Source organism: Prinia subflava, chromosome 4 (assembly GCF_021018805.1).
Source record: "Prinia subflava isolate CZ2003 ecotype Zambia chromosome 4, Cam_Psub_1.2, whole genome shotgun sequence".
NCBI lineage: Eukaryota > Metazoa > Chordata > Aves > Passeriformes > Cisticolidae > Prinia > Prinia subflava.
Window position 1 is genome coordinate 29,171,350 of NC_086250.1, and position 22,375 is coordinate 29,193,724.

The 22,375-nt window shown below is 44.1% G+C and overlaps 2 protein-coding genes and 1 long non-coding RNA gene across 3 annotated transcripts in view; 1 reads left to right on the forward strand and 2 right to left on the reverse strand.

Moving 5' to 3' along the window:
• CRADD (CASP2 and RIPK1 domain containing adaptor with death domain) overlaps positions 1-2,762 on the reverse strand; it is an 81,137-nt gene extending 78,375 nt beyond the window's left edge. Inside the window, exon 1 of the mRNA XM_063396329.1 lies at positions 2,484-2,762. The gene's annotated coding sequence lies outside the window, so the exon portion shown is untranslated. The remainder of the gene's footprint in view (positions 1-2,483) is intronic.
• On the forward strand, positions 2,698-4,695 carry LOC134550060 (uncharacterized). Its single transcript, XR_010080240.1, has 2 exons — positions 2,698-2,829; positions 3,310-4,695. It is a non-coding gene; the product is annotated as an uncharacterized LOC134550060 (long non-coding RNA).
• A 1,917-nt stretch (positions 4,696-6,612) lies between these two features.
• On the reverse strand, positions 6,613-17,378 carry SOCS2 (suppressor of cytokine signaling 2). The gene is made up of 3 exons (XM_063396328.1): positions 17,239-17,378; positions 15,447-15,723; positions 6,613-14,532 (listed from the first exon to the last, which is right to left on the reverse strand). Exons 2-3 carry the CDS (start codon positions 15,589-15,591, stop codon positions 14,084-14,086), a joined length of 594 nt encoding a protein of 197 aa, XP_063252398.1. The 5' UTR covers positions 15,592-15,723; positions 17,239-17,378; the 3' UTR covers positions 6,613-14,083.
• Between the last annotated feature and the right edge of the window lie 4,997 nt (positions 17,379-22,375).

Sequence of the window (22,375 nt, forward strand, 5' to 3'; positions counted from 1 at the left end):
AAGCAGAGTTCAAACATCAAACTCCATCACGGACTGAGACAGCAGTGCAAGCAAGGAGACAGAAAAAGAGCACTGGGTTTTCCCACTTGATGTTAGGATGCTCATTTTGGACAGGTGAAGCTGAAGATTCTGCTCTCTAACACATAGTACCTTTACACTACAGGAAGCAATACCTGGACTACAGCAAAATTCAGGCAGGAAATCCTACCACTTCTTCCTTCTAGGAGAGCACCCCTGAGCTCATGAAGCACTTACAGAGTTCAACAAAGGGATCCAGCAGCACCTCTGAGGGTGTCATTTCAACCCAGGCAAAAAACTGTTTCAGATACTACAATTTTTGTGTTTTACATTCTGAATGGGCCCCAAGAGGCCCCGTTCAGGAGCCTCCTCATGTGATGGATGAGGACTGTACAGAACTTGAGGAGTTCTTCACGAACAATGCAGCCAACACTTTTCAAAAATAAAGCTCTTACAAACCAAAGGTTTGCACCTTTGGGCACTGAGAAATGCCTATCAAGCCAGGAATCTGAAGGGGGAATTTCTCCTGAAAAAGGCCTTTGCCTTGTTGACTGCAGAGCACGCACAACTGAGGGTTTAAAGTCCTGGCATCGGCTTGGTAAACTTCCAGGATGGGCCATACTGATTTCTAAGGTCTTTTTAAAGATAAAGTGTTTCTTTGTGTGTGTTTACTGTGAGAAGCTAATGTCTGAGTTAGGAACTAAGAAGCTAGATATGGAAATATATCAGGATTTTGATGTGTAACAGTGTTGGGACAGAGTTTTGTGCAACAGAGAATTACAAATTCATTTTAATCACAGTCTATATCTAGGAATTCAAAGTAAGTTCTGAATTTAGTCTAGTAATTTTCCAGAAAATGAAAAATATGAGATGTCCATTTACCCAAAAGATGACATGGTTCAAACATTCCCCAGATACTTCTGAAAATGGATCTTTTCCATCATAAAGCCAAAATTTACGAAATATAGCCCAGGACCTGCTGAATGGGCACCACACCATCACCACACCAAGCAGGTGTGCATTTTTCTGGATCTGATAGAGTAACTGACCATAAATAGGGGTAAAACTTTTGATATTGTGAAAAAGGCATATTGTATATGTGGCTCTATGCAGATATTTACTATATGTAATCTGATAGATAGAAAAGTTATACTATATTAACATTAGAATAATGTAGTGAATGTAGTTTTGTAATTAACAATAAGTTATAGTACAATAGAAGCTGTGTATGTGTGTTATATTTTTTTGCTCAAGAAGAAAAATTCCTCAGCACAGAGATAACATTCACAGAGGCCCCTAAACCTTACAGAGGCCTCTAAACCTTCTAGTGAAGAAGAATTTATGGCCTCTTATTCACAGAACCTAACTTTCTCAAGGACATATGCTCTCATGCGTTCTTTTAATTAACAGAAAGCTTTTGTGACAAGAAACAGCTGAAAATTACTTGTTTTACGTAAGATATGAATAGTCATAAACTGAAGGCTTAAAAAAGAAGACTTCTCTTTGTTCTGGGCCCTTCTCCTTCCCAGCCTTTGTCTGGGAGGGAGGGAAGACAAAAGCCCGGGCTACCTTCTTTGCTCTTGTTGTCTCATTATTTGTCCTGTCTCTGAAAACTTTTTTTAAACTTTTATTATTGTATTAATATTTTTGTAACCAATTTTTATTCTTTATTAAATGTTCATAAATTTCAAAAAACGAGTGATTGGCGTTTATCACAATTAGAACCTCCTCTGACGCTAAAAATGTACATTAACTTAAGTTTTTTGCTAAAACATTGCACCGTTTTCCAGAACACCAACTGCACTGACCTACCTAACCCATGAATGATTGCAGCTACTCCCAGTCAGCCTGCGGGTTAAAAATCTTACACACACACACACACACACATCCCTCACACACATCCCTCACACACATCCCTCACACACATCCCTCACACACATCCCTCACACACATCCCTCACACACATCCCTCACACACATCCCTCACACACATCCCTCACACACATCCCTCACACACATCCCTCACACACATCCCTCACACACATCCCTCACACACATCCCTCACACACTCCCCCTCCCTCCCCCCCAAAAAAAGGCAAGTTTTGCTTTTAACGCGTTCCCTGCCGAGGTCTGGCAGCTGCTGCTCCTGTGACAGCCAGGGGACAGCTGCCCGCACCCCGGCCCGAGCCCCGCAGGCAGCAGCAGCCCCCGACCTTCCGCCCCTCCCGGCCTCCCTCCGGGCAGAGCTGCGCCACTGGAGGCGGCCCCGCCGCCCCGGCCCGGCCCCCCCGGGAAGCCCGGCCCCTGCCCCGGCCCCGCAGCGAGGGGGGCTCCGCGGCACCGCTCTCCCGCTTCCCCCTCGGCGGCGCCTGGGGCGGGACGGGACGAGCCGTGCGGGGCCGTCGGCAGCGCCCGGGCGGATGAGCAGTGCGCGAGGAGCGCACGCCGCTCCCGCCCCGTACTTACACGAGGGGAGCGGGAAGCTACCCAGGAAGCGCCGGCGCCCGCGGAGCTTGCGCGGGGAGCACCATCTTTGTTGAAGGCAAGAGGGCTCCGCCGGAAGCCGCCGCCGCCGCCGTGCCGCGGGCCGGCCGAGGAGGGGCGGCCGCTGCCGGGCCGCCAGCGCGGGAGGGGCCCGCGGCCGCCATGTCAGCTGAGGGCAGCGGGCCCCAGCGCCCGCCCGGGAACGGGCCCGCGGCGCCGCCGCTGCTCGGGGCCGCAGCCGGGGCGGGGACCGGAGTGTCTCCGCCGAGGAGGCGCCTTTCCAGGAGTTCGAGGACCTGCTGCCCTCTCGAGAGTCAGGGTGGTGCGGGTGTGTAGTGAGAGGAGGGGTTGTATCTAAAATTAAATTAGAAATTACGAAATTGCAGTGTTAACGACATTAGAAACAGCTGATCTCATTACTCTCTAGGCATACTGGTTTCCTATTTGTGAGTATGCGCTAAGCTGCACTTCATCCCTGTGCTGGTATCGTCATATCAAAAATAGCAGTATTATATCGAATAATGTACACATTTATCTTCATTATTTTCATCTGAACAGCCTAAAAACGAACAAACTTTAATAGATGAAAACCATTTAGTAAAGTAAGGGCTGGCCTGTGTGTACCACAGTGCTATGCACATTCTTGTTGTTTTATTCCTCTGTTACTGTATTATTCACTTCGTTTTATACGGATGCCTGAAACCGAAACACGGTAGAAAAGAGAAGACTGATTCACAGAGCTGTAAAAATGAGGCGGTGACACTTTCGCTCACACATCATGGAATAACTTTTTTCCATCTTTGCGTAGGTGTCACACGGGATGGAGTGGTCTCAGCCCTTTTTCTTTCGTGTCGGGACCATAATAGCGATGAAAGGGGAAAAAAATCTTCCAGTGCTGGAACGTACCACCTTTGAAGCTGCAGGCAGCCACAGCAGGCTGGCTGCGGTCTGCACAGCGTGCTAATGCCTGCCCTCTGCAAAAGCAGGAAAGGTGCTTGCTGCAGCTGCTGCTAGAACGTCACCTTGTGAATGGGATTTGTACACTCTGTTTAGACTCATTGTACAGAGTTAAGGGTATTTGAAATATTTAAGGGTATTTGGAAACTAGTTGTGGAATCCTTTATGTGCCTTTCCTAGATACTGTATGTAGGAAACACTTGCCATGGAAGATCGTGACCAAAAGTATTATTGGTAGAGTTCATATACTGCTTATGTTTAACATGATATTTATCTGCAAGATTTTGCATTAAGATAGGCAGTCACACTCAGGAATCTTAAATCCTTTCCTTTTGATTTTCCTGTGGCTGACAGTTGAGAATTTGTGTGGACATAGAATGTAAAGTTTGTATACTGGTTTTAAGAAATGTTAAAAAAAATAGATACATTTATCATGCTTCTGCAGAGATGCTACTTATTTAGCAGCTTTAAAGAAGTGTTTTGGTTTGATGACCTAATGCTTTTATCTATAATTATTTATAGGTAATAAATTTGATACAGGGAGTTAAATTGCTTGTGAATAATTGATAAATAATATTTCAGTACATCTGATAAACCAAGCTCTTTTTTTTTCTTTTTTTTTTGTCTCAGGCACATGTTAGTCTTCTAGGTATTCAGATATAAAAAAAAATCTAAATACTCCTCTGGGTTGTTTCAGAGCAATGCATTAACATATTTGACAATGCTGGAAGCTGCACAAGTAAGTCATCATCGGTAGCTCGAAGAGAAGAAGTATGCTGCTGTTGTAGCCAAGGTACAACTGAGGTAGTTTTAAATTTTCTTGACAAGATGTTTGTAGTATTAGTTGTGAGAAGATACATTTGTAAAGAGCGCAGAGCAGCACCAGGGAGCAGAGACACCACAAACCATCTGTAGGATTCCTCACCGCAGCACTACGCAGCCACTGAAAGCTTCCAAGCTTCTTGTACTTCTGATTGACAATGCTCCTTTTTTTTTTTTTTCTTTCAGTGAGGCTCTAAGGAACTGTATTGTGTCTGGAATTGGAATGACCAAACTTGAAGACTTCAGAGAATCTCATCATGGCAATCCTGACAGCTGCTTTTAATTGCAAATAATGTGGCTGCATTTTAAAATAGAAGATTAGGACAAACACTTACATCACTTGCATTTACTATATCGTCTTGCCAGATGAGGCAAAAGGTTTAGTATAAAATTAAAAGGGTTTTTTTCCACTTTATACTATCCAAGAATGTCTTAGAAAGTTAGCGAAATGTATGGATATACATAGAGCAGCTCCAGATTCCACCCAAGGAAATTCTAGCAGTTACACAGTGAGTGTATAGTCATGTATTTGCTTGCAGTCTGAACAGATAGAAAGAAGAAAAGCAGTGGAAGAAATCAGATAAGCCTAGGAAGGAAGAGGACAGCACCAGAGGTCCAAGTCTCATTAAGGGAAAATCTGGAGTTTCCTTTTCCTTCCACTAGTTAATAACTAGTGCTGCAAATTTATCTAGTGGAAACTGTACATATGCTGCTGTTGTTTCAGGTTCATCTTTAGCAATGCAGCCCAGGTTTTGATTGTATAGTACAGGTACAGGATAAGGATGCACAGAGTTAATACTTTAACTCCAAGGAGAGAGGTCCTTAAATTCTTTGTTTTGGTCCCATTTGGGTTGAGCCCTCACTAAAGGTCTTCCAGCTCCGTTCTGGTCCAATTTCAACAAACCTTCAGAGAGATGGTTTGGTTCTTTTTCAGATTTAAGGAAAAATACATACATATATATATTTGAGCCAGTTTGGTGTCAAGTCAAAGCCCCTCTAACTGCTCAAATCCCAAAGCTAGCCATGTAGATTAAAAAGTATTTCCTAGACTTTGCAGATCAATGAACCATAGTCAATCCTCAAATTAGTATCCTCAGACTTTTAGTCTTAAACGCTTGTTCTGCAGATTGAGGGACCTGTTGTTGTTCTGCCTGGTTCTGCAGATTGAGGGACCATCAGTGGTCATCGGGACACACTTTTAAGGACTGCTGAATTCAGGGTCACAAGTCCAAATCTGTGGGAATCAAGCTAAGCAGTATCTCTTCTGACAATGCTATTCACTTTACATGTAGGTTATTCCAAGTCATAATCCCAGATCGTTACATTTATTATACACTTTTTAAAAGCTCACTTAAAAGTCACAAACCTTTTTAGAAACTGTACCAGAACAATGAGATTTTATTAAAAATGCTTTTAAGAGGATCGTTCTTGCTAATTAGAGTCAAGCTGTATCCAAGCATGTATTTTGTTTTCTACAGACCAGTTAGTTTTCTGCTGATAACAAGAGGCCAAATGTGTTCTTAAAACTGTCACAAGCAGATTTAATCTATTAGGATTAGGTTGTTTTCAATTGTCTGCAGGACAGCATGCCAGCTTTAGGGACAAAAGAAAAAATAGAAGGCTCTAGATTTGTTTATTAAAAACACATCTAATTGGTTAAATCTCTCACAAAACCTTAGAAATTAAGAAGGAAAAGAGAAACATATCTTGTATGCTTGCCTGTCAATTTTAGAAAGAAGAGCGCAGAAAATATTTCTGTAAGTGATGTGTCTCCAAAACAGTGTTGAAATGTAAGTCAGGGTGAGCCAAACTAGGTGGCCTGAAGGCCAGATGAAGGTCTTGCAAACTATTGCTGTCCACTGCTGTCCCCTTCCCTTCCTCCCTCCTCCCTTCTTTCTCACTCTGGTCCCCACTGCACTCCCCTTTGCAGCTGTGGGCCTCTGTAAAGCCAAAATCCAAATTTCCTGTGCCAGTCACTGAAAACCTGGCTGATGCCAAGAAAGGGAAGGGTTTGGTATAGAAAGTTTGCTCAAACTGTAGACCAAAATTTAGGCATGCTATGCTGGATGTTGGCAGGATTTGAGGGCACTAGGGGATCAGTTGGGAAGGGATGTCACTCTTCAGGTGGCATTTGCTACCAAAAAAATGATTCCTTATCCCTCCTAAAAAAAAGATGATGGGCAGGATGGGCAGGACTGAAGCACATCACTGAACAGGATCAGCTCTTGGGCTGCTGCGTAATTGTTCTGATACTTTGTAACTTCCATTCTTTTAAATTAAATGCAGATCAAAGAGAGGAATTAATATAAAATATAGGTGACACGTCATGAGCTTCCTTAAAAGTAGTATTTTATTAAAAGGCACATCCAGCATGTAGATAAAACACAGCACAGAAAGTTTTAAAGCATTTTAAAACATGGAGTTTAGTGACTCTGTAGTGTCTATAAATTTACATTTGTTTCCATAATAAAAATAAATGTTTATTAGCACTACTGCAATGAATTCTTAGTGCTGTTTACTATGATAAAAATAATCCCTAGCAAAAAGTTATAAAAAGGAGAAATAGTTATAAAAAGGAAGCAGGCATCCAGTGCAAAACTTTTGTATACATTTCATTTTAAAAATGCAATTAATTGTAAAAAAACCCCCATGCAATTAATACTTGCAAAACATGACTCAGTATTTCTCAGAATTTATACTCCTTTAAATATATGAATTAATGTAGTTCTCTATTTTTAAGTTTAAATTAAAGATTCTTTAAGGGAACAGATGAAATACTCCCCCTTATTATTTATTATTTATTCCTGACCTATGAAATTATTTTTTAAACGTAAAGCACAATTTTATTCATATGAGAACAAACAAAGAAAATTCACGAATTGACCTGAAAATCAAATATTGGCAAATAACTAAAATTAATTAAAGATTTAAGTCTGAAACCTTTTTCACAAAACCAACTTACTTTACTTACAAATTCCTGCATATGAAATGGTTTTCTAATATTTTAGATAAAAGACTGGAAGGTTGCTTTTATTAGGGGGAGAATAGCTATTGTTTTTTGTAATCTGTTGCTTTCCCAGGATTTGAACTGGACAAACTCATATACAATACAAATTTTAAAAGATTCTTTCTTTAAAATTCTTTCTTTAAGGTTGGACTTCAGGAGCTAGTAATGATTCATGGAATATTTTTACAGATAGCCTAGCAAGATATTTGCCACTGCTTATACTTTTCCCATACATCCTCTTTTCAAACAAAAAAATACTCTTCGATTAGAAATTCACTTGATCTATTTTGTTCCCTGTCGAAATGCAACCTGCCTGCCTGCAGGCTAGTGAAGCATCCTGCAGTAGGCACTGCATCCTCTGTCAGGGGAGTTAAAAGAAACAGATGAATTTCCAGAAGGCTGCTCACAAGCCATTTGCCTCACAGAAAATGCACGTCTGAAGCACTTCAACTCAGGAAGGAGCTGTGCCACATCCACTGCAATCTAGTTAGACAAGGATCTCACTTTCCTCACTTCCTTCTCTCTTTTTAGCAGTGCAGCCAGTCAAAGATATTGCCCTCATTGCAGCTTAAGTTCCTATCAATATTATTTGAAGTATAAGCCACTTTTCACTCCATGCTGAGAAATTACAGAATGTTGCCTTCACCACCCACTTTACAGATGGATAAATTGCAGCTCAGTATTTATGAGTGCTCTTCCTACAAAAAAAAAAAAATGAACCAGCTTAAAATCCCTTGAATAGTGAGAGCTGATCCTTGACTTATTCTGCCCTCCAGATGTGTCAAACAGGGCAAGAAAAAAAAGCAAATGTATGTAATAAGGTGTCCAGAGCAACCTCTCAAATTTGGAGATTTCCCCCTGCAGCAGACTGTGGGTACAGCGACTCAGCCGAACAGATCCCATTTCAGGGCTGCAACCTAAAGAGATACAGTTAAATTGTAACGCAGCATTTTGAAAGGGGATTTTTGTGCTTTCAGCTACCAGATTTACAACTATTTTTCATAAAACTCCTGTTATCAAGCCTGATCCAAATAACTTCAAAAGAGGAAATTGCACGGGGCTCTGAATCTTTTCCCATGTCTAACTTATGTCTGCATTTACTGTTTGTTAACTAACAGCATACCAAGTTGCAAACCTCAGCTATGAAACATCAATTATAGAACAGTTTGACTGGAATTGAAAGGATTTACTTACATAAACCCTGCCCTCCAGTGAAAGAAAAATCAAGACAGAAGCATTTAATTAGTTTGTTTGGGGTTTTTTAGTGTATTTTGTTCCTTGCAGCTCTCACCACCAAACTTTTCCTGGATATTATCTGTTTGAAGTTTTTCCTACTAAATACCAGCTCATTCCTTATGCTAATATAAATAGCTTTTGCTCCAGCATTATATTCCTCCTTAATACCATAGAAAGGAGTGGTATTATTTTCGTATTTCAGTTCCTGGAAAAATAATGGCTCCAATTCTGGAAGAAAATGAAATGAAACACAGGTGCAATCCCTTATTAAAAATAGAATCTAAGTAGAATAAAATACACAATTTATCAGGCAGACTAATCAGCGTAATTATGGTGATATATTTTTGTATTTCTATAGACTTTCTCAGAGGCACTGGCTACTTTAGAGCCCTGTAAATAACCTGATTAATAAACACAGTTAATCCCTCTCCTGCTCGGTAACCCTGGCACCAGGACAGACTGAATTTGCTATAAGCTAATTTTCCTTTTCTGTGAAATTGAGCTATCTGCCCAGACTTTGTCTATGTATGGATTCAAACTGTACTGATACTCGTTATTCCCCATGACCTTAAATCTCTACTAATATGCCTTTCAGCATTGTACTCATCCAGGGAGTTAGTTATTTGATACACCTTGTGAGAAGTGCCACCTCTCACAGGAGCTCCTGGCTTTTCCATATCCTTTCCTTTTAGTCCCTTCTCAGACATGAAAGCCAGACAGGTAATTCCCTCCTTAGAAAGCAGAATATTTTCTCATCTATTTCCTGGCAGCTGTTTCACCTAGTTTGTAGTGTGCTCTCTGTCTCAGACAGGGGATAGGGACCAGTGATGGTCAGCACCTGAACCACCTCTGCCTCCCCGTTCCTGTGACTGATATCGGCCTACTGTAGAAACTGCCCGGTTTTAGCAATACTGTGGCAAATCACCACGTTGTTGGAAAGCAAGCTCAGACCATGGTGAAGTTATGTGTCAGTGGAATGTTGTTTCCAGGCATTTTCAGTCATGCTAATGGCTTAGCAAAATACTGAGACCTGCTGAATCTAATGCTAATAGAGAAGTAGTTATCAGGAGCTAGGCTGAGATACCAAAGCAGCTTGTCATCCCCACTTCCTTTGTGTATGCAGAACTAACCAGCCCAGACCTTTCAACTAACTTCTACTTATTCTATTTAGAATTTTTTTGGTTTAGATAGTAAAATTTTCATTAATGTCTATATTTTTTAAATAAAATTTCTCCTTTCAATATTTTTTTATTGTTATTGAGAATTAGCAATACAGTTTTTAGAGTCCCTCAAGCCATTGTTTCCTCTAGCAGTAAATATCATACTTAGATTTTGTTTAATGACTGTAAAGTTGGCAGAAATTTTATTTTACTTTATTTTAAATGACTTTTAGACATGACACTCGTGTCTAAAGATATCTCTTGCCATTTCCATTATGTGTTTTGGCTTAAGGAGAGCAAAGCCCTGATATCACTTGCCTTACTTTCTGCTAGAGCCTAAGACTATAGCCAAAGGAAAAATAAATAGGATTGTTATCAGGAATACAAGAAAAAGCTCTTGAATAGAGCATGTAAGTAAATAAAGTTTTTTAAACAATCTTTAACAAAGTAATTTACCTGCAGGAACATTTTGCTAAAATGTGAGAGTTGGCTGAGGTACAGAAATCGACACAACTACAGAACTCTGTCCTCCCTGTCACTTGTAAATTCTGTTTTCTCAAGGTGATGAGACTTAGTCTCATTATAGGAGTAAATTCCTCCTTGTTGTAAGATATTAAAAAACCCTCTGCCCCCCATATTCTAGTGAACAATTTTTCCTTCTTGCTAATCATTTTATATTTATTATAATTTTATATTTATATATATTTATCTAGAATGTGGTTACATAAAATATAATTAGAACTATACTGACAAGATCAGATTAAAATAAAATTACTTCTAATGCACTGGGTCAGCTGCTTGGTTACCTTCCCACTCTATCCATTCACTTTGTACTCAAACCATTTTCTGTATCCAGTGATAATACTACCAGCAGGAAGATACCCATACAACTGAAATGCTGCCCTAGTTTACACTTCTGCTAGGTTTAGTGCTAAACTAAATATCATTGCCATTTTCATTGTTCATCTTGCAATTATGTTTATTTTGGTTGGTTTTTTTAAGCATTGCCTTTTAGGATTGTAGGATTCTCAGTGTTCCTTTGAGTAAAGTGAAGAGGTTTTCTAACATTCCAGATAAATCTGAAACTTCAAGACTCAAAAACCAAACCAACACATGGGGTGAAAAAAAAGGCTTAGGATTAAAGCTCTTATCATGATGTTTGGTTGACTCATGGGCACTGAACCTGTGAAACTGGCTTTGCTGCACACTCTAGCAATTCAAGATTATATATATCAGTTAGAAGTAATTTTTATAATCTGAAGGGCCCACAATTTAAAAGCTAGTGCTGCAAACAAGCTACAACATCCATAAGGTAAAGAAAAATAAAAGAAAAAAAAGGCACTGAATTTTTTAAAAAAAATATTTGAGCAACGTGTCTGAAACTTTTCATGTCTGAAAATTCACAAAGTCTACATGCAAGATCTTTGTAGTGCTGAAATCTAGTCATGTTCTATCATCAGATTTTTTGTACCAGAACAAGTCATTCCTCTGTGCTGCATTAGAAAGAAGGCAAGCTTTCTGCAAGCTATGCTGTGGTTTAGTTTTACTAGTGCAATGCATCAACCCTAGGACTGGTATCCTAATGAGGACAAGAACTGTGCTTTCATACAAAGAGGACTAGTTCCCCCTCCAGTCTGTTTAAAATATTGTTCACAGCTTCAAGCACACTAGAGTTACAGAACCTGCTTTTCCTCACAGGAACTAATACAAATTATATGAAGTCTAGGTCAATATGCCCAATGTTTGGTGACTCGATTCCCCATCACAGTAACTAATCTTGATTAGTTACAGGAATCACCACTTTTCACTTTGCCAGCACTCCTTGTCCTCAGCCTGCCATTTGCCCTTGTTCTTTGGAGAAGTGTTATTAGAAAAAACAGCAAGCTTCCCTGCATCTGCTCCTTGCTCCTCAGAGCCTGGCTCTGCTGTGGGGTACACTTGGCCGGCCTGTGACTGCTTACATAGTCTGCCAGCAGCAAGCCATAAATAATTTCTTATATTTGCAATATAGCAGTCTCATTGCACCCCAAAGCTCCAATTAGTCTGCTTGCTCTAGCACAGGTATTCATGATTTTAACCCCCTAGGGATTTATTTTAAAGGTCCTTAGTACAATGTTTTTACCACTGAGAGCCCAAGCATGTCACCCTGGCTGAAAAGGTACAGTAGAAGACTGTTAACACAGCAGCAGATTAGAGTGTTTGTGACTGTGATGGAAGTTATTCCAATAGCAGTCCTCTCACCACAGGGTAGAGCTAGACGAGAATGGTAAGAAAAGATTCATCAGAATGAAAAGTGTTCCCAGGAACACAGTTTTTTGACAGGCTCTGCTCACAGGAAAAGCTCTTCAGCCTGAGGGTGGCAGATCTTAGCAAGACTGATGACAAGAACTGTGTGATTATGACACATCCCTGGAATACAAGAGCTCCTTGGGCATGGGAACCAAAGGGTGGTCACCATATAATGTGAAAAACTTCCAAATACATTTTGTCAAGACATGGGGAAAATTTTAAATCACAAAATACTTTGGGTTTGTTTTTCAGAAGAAAACTACTCCCATTTCTATACTAAAGCTTAAGTTGAAAATGGGGACAGAAGATTTAAGCTATGGAGGAGGAGAAATCCACCTTTTCCACAGCAAGCACAAGAACATATAAAGTATATGTCATACCAAGGAACCATCTACTCTGCCTCAGGTTCTTAGTGCCTTCTCTTTCTCCAAGACTCTACTACTCATTTCTGCCAGCATGTCACAGACTAAACTGAGTGTATAACACTGGGAGTTTAGATGCAAGAAGTAAGCTGGTCAGTGCCCCAGAGTTTATGAAAAGGGACAGAACATCTTGACAGTACAACAGAGCAGTTAAGTCACAAAGAAAACAAGATTATTTTATGTTGTTTCTATTTCAGCCTGGGCAAAGCTAGATTACAGCAAGTCTTGACAACTCTCCTTGTTCAAGCAAAGGTCTTTGCTTTAATTAACAAATAAGCTAGGGAAAGAATTAAAACTATTAATTTGTTGACTAAGGATGAGTCTATGTCCTTGTTTCTCTCTTTACTGCTCTCCTATTATTCTCGTCCTGTGTATTTCTTCCATTAAATACTTTACATTTGGGCTGAAGAATGGGTACTGAGGGTTTGAGTCCCCTCCTCCTGTTTGGAAGACTGCTGTAACAGAAAAAGCAATGTCCTATGCTAATACCCAACTACAGGAATTCAGCAGGCAGCCTATAAGCCACTAATCTGAATGTAATCCAGCTAGACTTTCGAGCAGCACCACAAAGGCAAAGCAGAAGTATTCATCCTCACTGATACATGTGCATTCATCTGAGAATTAGCTGGGAAATTATATAAGTTCCTTCATAAGAGCACTCTTTCTTGAGTAGTAGCAAATCCATACATACAGAGATTGGGAGATTGTTGTGCACTTTGATTTACTTTATTGAGTAATCATCTGATAGCTACAATGGAAGTTAAAAAATAAAAGAAAAAGAAAATAAAAAAGAAGAGAAAGGAAACCCAACCCCCTTAAAAAATCCACATCATATTTCCCCATATTTTGGGAAACAGGCTGAAGAAAACATTCTACACTGTAGAAGACGTGTAACTGCTGATATCCATGTTTTGACATTGGAACTGTCTGAAGCAATTCTGAAGCATATAGTTCTAAAGCCTCAACCAAAAGAGGCTTAATAATAATAGCAAGGATACATCACCACTGTGAAGATGTTAAGGATTCTGGGATACCAGTCTGGTATAATCAGCAATATACTGGGCTCCTGTGAAAGACGTGGCATTTCTTCTTAAAGTCAGCTTTCAGAGAACTTTGAAAAACAATGCTTTAGACTGATTACTTACAGTACTCCTTTGCTTGCAGAAAAGCAGGAGAGTAGTTCAATAAAAACTGAATACATGATCATTTTTCTGACTGGATTTGATTAGTTGCATAACTTTAGCAAGATTATCACAGTGTGATCTAGTTAAGCTTTTGGATTATATGAACACCAGCACCAAATTAATCTTGGAATCAGACAACTGAGATACTTGTAAACTCATATGTTTCTGACCACTTATGAAGTCTCTCCCGGTCCCACTGCTTTAGTAAGCATGTGATAGTGCAGCATTTTATTGACAAAGCAACACACTCTGGACAGATTTGTGGCTTCTCTCTCCTTGCAAGAATAGCATGCCACCTTGTCAAACCCCCAAGGATGCAAACTGGGATTATTTTACATAAAGTCTCCCTTTGTAGCATCTGAAATAAAAACCTTTCCCCCAGAACTGCCACTGTTTTGATAGTGAATTCCATGCCGAGTTGTACAACTGGTTACTCAGTTCTTTGGCTGATTTTAAGAATTGCATTCAAAAGTTACTCTGTGTTAGAGGCATTTAGAAAATATATTTATACCTGGTATTGATACTCTTTCAAGTACTCTTTTAGTCTTGTTGGTAATGGCAGCTCCCAGATCTGATTTGTGCTCTTGTTTATAGCTATTCTGCAGCGGTGTTGCAGAGATGGAGCAGATGTATAGAGGGGTCTGTTCAAGTAAAGATGAACTGTTCCATTTGTAGGTGTTTCAGTTCTATCTTTGCACATAAGAACATAGTACTCAATCAAATGCACAACGCTGTTGAACTGTTTAAGTCTAGACCTGACACAAGTGATAGAGTCCAGTCTGAACTTGCCATCTTGATATTCTATACGTAGATTGGTCGGTCCCGCTGATGTTTTTACCGATATAGTCAGTAGATACTCTGAATGCGAACTATCCCTAACCAAAAAGGTCCCTTCAGGGGCATCCTGTAACCTTTCTTTGGCTTCAGCAACAGTCATGTTGCCCCAGTACCATCCTGTTAAAAGATGAGAGAGAGAAGGGATTTGTTTATTCCTGTTTGATTTAAAATCTGCTCTGGCTGATACACTTTCAGTCACCCATTTCTTTTGTTTTTGAAAGCTGAAGTCCTGCAGACACAGTAAATTTTTATTTGCTATTTAAATGCATTTGTTTTACAATGTGTCTCGTTTTGACAGAGCCTTCCAGCTCACATTTTATTTTCATATCTATGCACGCACACGCACAAACTTTCCTGCGGCGTCCTGCGGGGCCGGCACCGGAGCCGGCGGGCCGGCCCTGGTTAGCAGGGACGCGTCCCGCGGCTCCCGCCGCTCTCCCGCCGGGGCCAGCGCTGCGTCCGCAAGGCACAGGCTGGCATCCCGCGGAACGCCCGCTTTGGCTAACTCTGAGCAGGCTGCTGTTGAAATGAGGTTTGTCTAGCGATCGAGAGCAAAGGCATAAGAAAACGACTCCGGCGCGGTAGCTGCTGTCCTGGCGCGGCTGCGATGAAGACAAAAAACCCTTCCCTCCTCCCGCAACCAAGCCTCGCGTCCTGCGGGGCCGGGCGAGCCGCCGCCACTCCGGCGAGGGCAGCGCAGGTACGCGGGGCCGAGGGGATGCGGCGCCGTGGCCGCCCCGGCCGGCGGCAGCGCCTGGCCCTGCGCGGCCGCAGATCGCGGGCTGCCGCCGGGGCGCGGCGCTGCCGGCGCTTTCGCTTCGGCCGCCGCAGTCCGCGGAAGGTCGGAGCCGTCGCCGCCCCTCTCCGCCGCGGGAACGCGACCTCGCAGCGCGGGGCGGCGATGGCCGGGCGTCGCACCGCCGCCCGGTTCCCCTCTCGGCTCGGCGGGGATCCCCGACGCTCCGCTCTGCCTCCCCCCGGACAGCGCCGCCGCCCCGGGCGCTTTCCCCTTCCCGGCCGCCCGGGCTTACCTGCTCGCCGCAGCTCCTCCATAGCCGCGGCCAGCTGCTCCGCCTCACGGCACTCCTCGGCAACGGGCGCCGCCGTCCCGGGGTGCCGCCAGCGCTCCCCGGAGCTCTCCGCGCTCTCCAGGGACTCGGCGGAGCGCAGGGTCATGGGCGGCGGCGGCGGGCGCGGCCCCGCTCGCACGCAGGTCGGGGGCTGCCGGCAGGAGAGGGCTCGGCTCGGCCGCCGCGGGGTTCAGCGCCGCGCCGGGTGCATGGTCCCGGCCCCCGGCCCGGGCGCCGCCTGCGAGCGGGGAGACAGCGTGGTTAGCGGCGAGCCCCGCGAGAGGCGCTCCCGATGCAGAGCGTGTTTCTGGCGATCCCGCTTCGGAACTTCCCAGCATCCAGAGGAGGGACCCGCGGCGGGAGATCACCTCCCGGCGGAGCGGGGGAGGGACATCTCCTCCCCCCGCCGCCCAGCCTGTCCTCGGCTCCTCTCCACCGGGAACCCGGTGCAGGCGGCAGCCCGGGAAGGTGGCCTCGCTTTATCGCCAAGCCGAACGCGCTTATGGCCCGCTCCCTCGGCTGGGGCGTGCGAGCCCGACCAGCAGCTCTGAGACTTTTGGGGAGGGAGGAGGTCGTGGGGGAGAGCCGTGCACCTAAAGGTGTGAGGGAGGAGGGGTAACCAGCCGAGCGGGACAGAGGTCCCAGCCCCAGCGCTGCCTGGCTTTCACGCTGCGGTGAGTACGGACGGTAAGCACGGACGCCTTCCAGTACGGTCACCCGCGAAGCAGTACCTCTAGGAACGGGAGCCCGGCGTGGGCCATGCCCCTGGGGTGGGAGAGCCCCTCGGGCAGTGCCGTACCCGAGCTGCGGGGCGAGTGCGCCGGCAGCGCCGGCTCCGGGGCTTCGCCGGCCGGTTGGGAACAGAAGGGGCAGCACGGTGGAGGACGCGCTATAATTAGCGCGGGGCAGGAAATATGCGTTTCCCGCTCCATTAAATGCTAATATTAGGAGAAAAGAAAAATCTTTGCTCTTGGCTGAAGCTAACGGGAGGGACAAAAAGAGTCTCTTCTCTCCTGGGAGCGCCGCCACATCAGGAGAGACACAAAGCGGGGTAGTACCAGCGAGGGGGAGCCTAGCCGGCTTGGCCGGAGCGGAGGGACGGGGGCTCACGGGAAAGACCGGGAACCCCCCGCCGCTGCTTGCGAACCGGGCAGTCTCTGCCTGCGGGTGCGCGGCAGCCGCCAGGTGAGGGTTATGCTGAGGTGGTTCCTCCCCTAACAAGTTCCGCGGCAGAGCTCAGAAACTTCTCCAGATTAAACTGCAGTGGTAACAGATAGGGTGTTCTGACTGTTTTCTATGCCAACATGTGTAGGCACACACCCGGGAACCCCTCGACAAAGCCCTCCTTCCCCGCGCAGAAGCTCCCGCCTCCGGCTCGGTGGCCGGGCGCAGGTGCGCCTGTCAGCGGAGAGGCTGCGGGCGCCGGGCCGGCCGGCGCAGGTGGGAGCAGTCCCGCCAGCGGTGCCCGGGCGCGACCCCTGGTGTGAAAGGGAGGCTCCGGGAGCGCCCAGCCGCCAAGCGCCGCCGCCGCGGGAGTTCGGCGGGGACGGAAGGCTTGCCAGGCGGTGGCGGCTGCCTGCAGCCGGGCGTCCCCCGGCCGAGGCGAGGAGAGCCGGAGCAGCCTGCCGCCGGCTGCGGGGGAGCTCCATCCCGGAGGTCGGCAGCGCCGTACCGGGAGCGGGGCGGCCAGGCTGCCGGCTCTCGCAGCGCGGCAGGGCATCGGGCGGAGGGGCGCGATGACAAGGGGACTCACCCGGGCTCGGCGGGACGGGGCTGGGGCCGCCGCTGCCGCCGCCTGGAGGTGGGGCCGTCAGGTTGTTCTGGCTCCCGGCGGCGTCGGGGGGCCGGGGGCAGACAGCAGCCGCCGCCGGGGAGAAGCGTCGAGGCTGTGCTGGGGCGGACAGAGGCTGCCGGAGGAAGATGGTGCTCCTGGGGAAACAACACCCTCCGCTGCCCCCCCCTCTCCCCGGCGCGGGCGGTCTGCTCGCCTTTGATTGCGAGGCGAGGGCATCCTGCCCCCGCCGCTCCCCCCTCCCGGGATGGTTACATACAAAGGCTGCTTTCCAGGAACTTTCCAGGAACCGCATCATGTGACAGGACCCGCTCCGGCGCCTCCGCCGCGATCGCGGCCAGCCGGGGCCGACGCACCGAGCCGCCGCCCCTGTCACGCCGGGGCAGCGGTCGCCGAACGCTGCCCCGCCGTCCCCCGCCTCCTCCTCCTCCGCCCGCGGAGCGGCGGGCGACGCGCAGGTCAGTGCCCGGGGCTGCGGAGGGACCGGGCCGGCGGGGCCCGCGGGGCTTGGCGGGACCCCGGAGGGACTCCGGAGGGACGCGGGCGAGCGCGGGAGCGCAGCCGCCCGTGCCGGGCCGAGGGACGAGGGGCGCCCGGCCCGCCCGGCGCCGGCAGCCGCGGGCACCTGAGCGCGGCGGCGGGGCCCGCCCGCGGGGCCGGGAGGCGGCAGGGGCCGCTGCCAGGAGCTCTCTGCCAGGGACTTGCGGCGGCCGAAGCTCCTGGGACACCCCACCCTGGTCTCCACCCCCCTGTACCCTCCGGCGCTAAATACCTCGTTGCTACAAACAGCCATTGCCCGCCGATGCGCGCGCCGATTTCCTCCCCCCTCCCCCCCCTTTAAAAAAAAATTATTATTATTTTAATAACCACGAAGCTGTTTATTCAGCGTAAAGATGGTTGATTGCGCCGTGGGTGCTGCTCGGTACCCAGCCACCTTTCGTCAGTGCCCCGGCGCCCCGAGCCGACTTTAGAAAGAGACACAGAGGGGGGAAGGGGAAAGGGGAAAAAAGAAAAAAAAAAAAAAAAAAAAAAAAGAAAAAAAAAAAAAAAAAAAAAAAAAAAAAAGGAAGGAAAAGAGGGAAAACAAAGCAAAAGTAGCCATAATAGTCTCACCCCAGCCCCTGGCTGCGGGTCAGGGCTCCCTGCAAATTGCACGGGGTTATCTCGGAGGGAGAATTGACGGGAGAAGGATTAAGGGGTGTCTTTTTAAAGATTTCAGGAAAGAAACCTAAACCTATAAAATAATAAAAGATAGTATCTTTAAAAAGTCGAGGCGGAAGGGGGGAGGGAGCCTTTGTTATCAAAGGGGTAAATGAATATGTATTAGGCTGGACCGTGTGGCTGAGGGAGCGGAGCAGCTCCCCTGCACAGAGAGAGCTCCCACACTGAGACGCTGCCTTGGACCTCACTCCCCAGTAACGCCTGAAATGCATCGTTCCTTAAAAAAAAAAAAAAAAATAAAAAAAAAAAAAAAAAAAGGACCGGGGAAGGATTACAAATTCTGAAGGATTTTGTAACAGTTATTGCTTATAATTCTTAAGCATCAGGGGATAAGAGAATTAATAGTTATCTTAAAAATTAAGTTCTGTATTTAGTAATTAAGTAAATTCATCTGAGAAAAAAATCTCCTTTGTTAAGTGAAATATTGGTCGGTATGATTTCATCTGTTTGTAATGCCTGGGTGCTTTTGAATTTAATTTATTCAGTTTATGAAAAAAAAGGTGGTTTTAATCACTGGCAGCAGCACAGATTTAAAATGAGGTCTGAGGAACAAACACGGGCTTTCGTAAGCATTCTCAGAGATGGTTTAAAACAATTTAGGTCTTCAAGGTCATTCTTGTTCCTGTTTTTGTCTGTGAAGTTCAGCTAGCCCCAGATCCAGCCTCCAGTGATAGTTGTGGAATCCCCGCTAAATTTTTTCGTTGGATTGATGGGAAGGGGGGAAAGAATAGGTTTTGCCCCTTGAAATTTAGTTGACAGTTCAGCTACCTATGACGTGAGATCTTGCAAAAAGCCTCCATTGCTTTTTTGGAATGGCACTGACTTCACTATGTTCAGAAGAACAATAAATTTATACAGATCTGTTTTTATTACTAAAATAATTCTGCATATGTAGGCACAGAGCTTTTGCTCAAAAAATATGTTCTGATATCACGACGTTCAAATTAAGGCTATTTCTTTGGAGTTCACTAATGCATCTTTGAGAACAGCAATACGTCTTGTCTAGATGCAAAGCTGCTTTTTTACAGCTTTGCTGTAGTTCTCTTTTCCTATGTTATTTTATTAATGGGATTTTTATGTGGCTAGTATCTCAAGACTTCCTTTGCTTCTGCTGTTTATTCATCACTTGAAGTCATAATAATTTGTTTCTAAAACCACGGCTGGCTGCTATAAAGGCAGAGGGAGGAAGACCACGATTTATGTGGTGAATGAGAAACAAGAACAGAAGAATGTAATAAATGTTTGTTGCTTAAAATTTCAGATATTGTTATGAAAAAGGTAGCATAAAAATTAAATAGGCAGTATATCAGCAGGATCTTTCCTAAACAGACTTCTGTTGATTTTTTCACGAGAACTTAATGTCTCTTAAAAATAGCACTAAATATCTGATCAACTTACAAGAGTAATGAAATTCAAACTTAAAAACTCAATCTTTAAATGACAATACTGGCACCTCATAAGAATGCTCTGGATCACAGGTACCTTTACTCTCTAGCCTGAGACATCTGAAAGTGCTATAGTGCTAGGCTTGGTGGAGTACATTTGTATTTCACTGTTTCTTTCAACAATGTTAGTTGCTCTTTTTCTCCTCTGTCTGCATGAGTCTTCCATACAGTCACAGAAGAGAAAAGAAATAGTTGTAGGGGTAAGAAAAGGTGACTAAATTAAATTACTTTTGGGACTATGTACGTAGTGCATGAAACTACTTAAAGCTACTTTTTAGCTTCTTCAGTGCTGGGATATTTAATATGGGTTTGGTCTGCCTGAAGAGTTTTGCTTTATAAAAATCAGAATTGAATAGGAGAAAGATGTGAAATGGTAAAAGAGAAAAGAAGGAGCAGACTCAGAAAACTTAGCTTTCCATCGTATAAACAAACTAGGGGTTTTTAATCTGCCATGTAACAAACAGCAATTCTTTGAAACAGTCACTAATGCAAAAACTATAAAGCGGGGATTTAAAACTTTTATGTACAATTCAAACCAAATGCTTTATTTATTTTTAGTCTGTGTGTTTTGGGGTAGCAATTCTAGAACAAATATTGCTGTACATATACAAATACGAATGCTGCTGAGCCAGTTTTAGAGGCATATCATTCTACTGGACATAAAAGGCACAAACTTAAGCAATCCTTATTTTTTCCTGATACTTTCAACTATTCATGAATGTTGGTTCTGACTGTATATCATCCATATAATAGATATTTTTTAACCATGTTTTATGTTAGCAGTGAAAATACAAACACTAAGGGTTCTTGAAAATCACAAGCAGAATATATTGTTTCTGACAATTTCAAATGCAAATGCTCAAGACAGGGAAGGATGAGTGAATTTATTTTTTATTTTTCCTTTAGGCAAAAATCCCTTTCATGACCAAGGAAGGAGGCATCCACGTTTTTACAGTCCTGCAAAGTGCCTGTTGCTAGAAATTATTTTCACTTTGTTCCTGAAAAGTATGTCAAGTTTACTGGTGAGCTAGTATGCTGATTTATTTATATAATATGATGTCAGCAGAGGGGGGGTAATGTGTTTTTGACTCAGCTGATTTTGCTAAATTTGCTCTGATTCACTGAAAAGATTTACTGAATTTTTAAGATAGATTTACCTAGCTACCTGGAAAAATATAAGGGGCCTTTCCTGGCTCTCTTCACCCTTAACTTCCCAAAGATGCAGCACTGAATATCCATTATACATAGCATACCATTTGGTCAGTTAAAATCCCCTTCTGCTAAAAGGACAGCTATATTCTGTTAAAAGGATAAGTTATTGCTTATGCCATACATCTATTTATTGACCATATTTTGACAACTGTTTACCTGAACTACTCTAAATAATAATGTAGAGCTGCCATGGTTTCTCCCTGTCTTGGGACTACAGTCTGGCTCTGGAGCAGAGAAACAGGAATATTGAGCCTTTAGCACCAGTAAATTGGAATGAGTTAATTGTAACTCCACAGCAACAACAAGGTCTGCAGTGTGAACTCTTAGAGGATTTCTCTCTTAGCAGTTAAGAGAAAAGTTTGCTTATTTCACAAAGAGTTCCTAAAACGTAATAAATAAAACATAGAGAGCACAAATAGTTTAGTGTATGGGATCACCCTGCTCTTTCCAGCTGCCTGAGGAACAGAATGTTTTGATGAAATAGATTAGGATTTATACCAGTTTTACTCTTTACCAGCTTCCACCTTATTTCCTGCCATTTTTATCTATTCACATGTGAATGTTTTGCCTTTCTTGATAATATACATTTGATAAAGGAGAACAACAAAAGAATTCAGTGAATAATTTCTGTGAATCAGGGATGCTCTAAAAGCAAACCAGCACTTGTAATTTAAAAGCAAACATCAAAAGATGGCACCGAGAGAGTAAATACTTTGAAATAACATCCAGATTCTTTTCTTTCAGAGACAGTTGATAAAAAGAAGGATCATTCCCTTTGGTTCAATGCATAGGTAGACAGATAATCACTGACGAGCACAAAACTGACTATGAAAAGGTGGCATTTAAGTCCATCTCTCATCACATTCTGTGCTGTCTACTATCTAAAAGTAAAGGCCTAAATTGCATTGAGTAAGAGGTTACCTAGACACTTGGGATCTTTAATGAAAATAATTAAATGTAGTGCTTGCTTAGTTTTTCCAATTTACTATTTACAGTTTAAGGTAAGACCAAAATAACATAAAAATACTTTGGACAGGCATATAAAGGAAAAAAGTAGAACATGGTGACACAGGGTACTAAGTATATATATAAAAAAAAGATAATTTACACAGCAGTTTTTACTTTTTGCTATGTTAGGCTTCTTTATAAACTGCAGAATTCTGGTCTATCACTATGTTATTTTATGAATTATCAAGTTTCACTCTGACGAAACTAGCTAA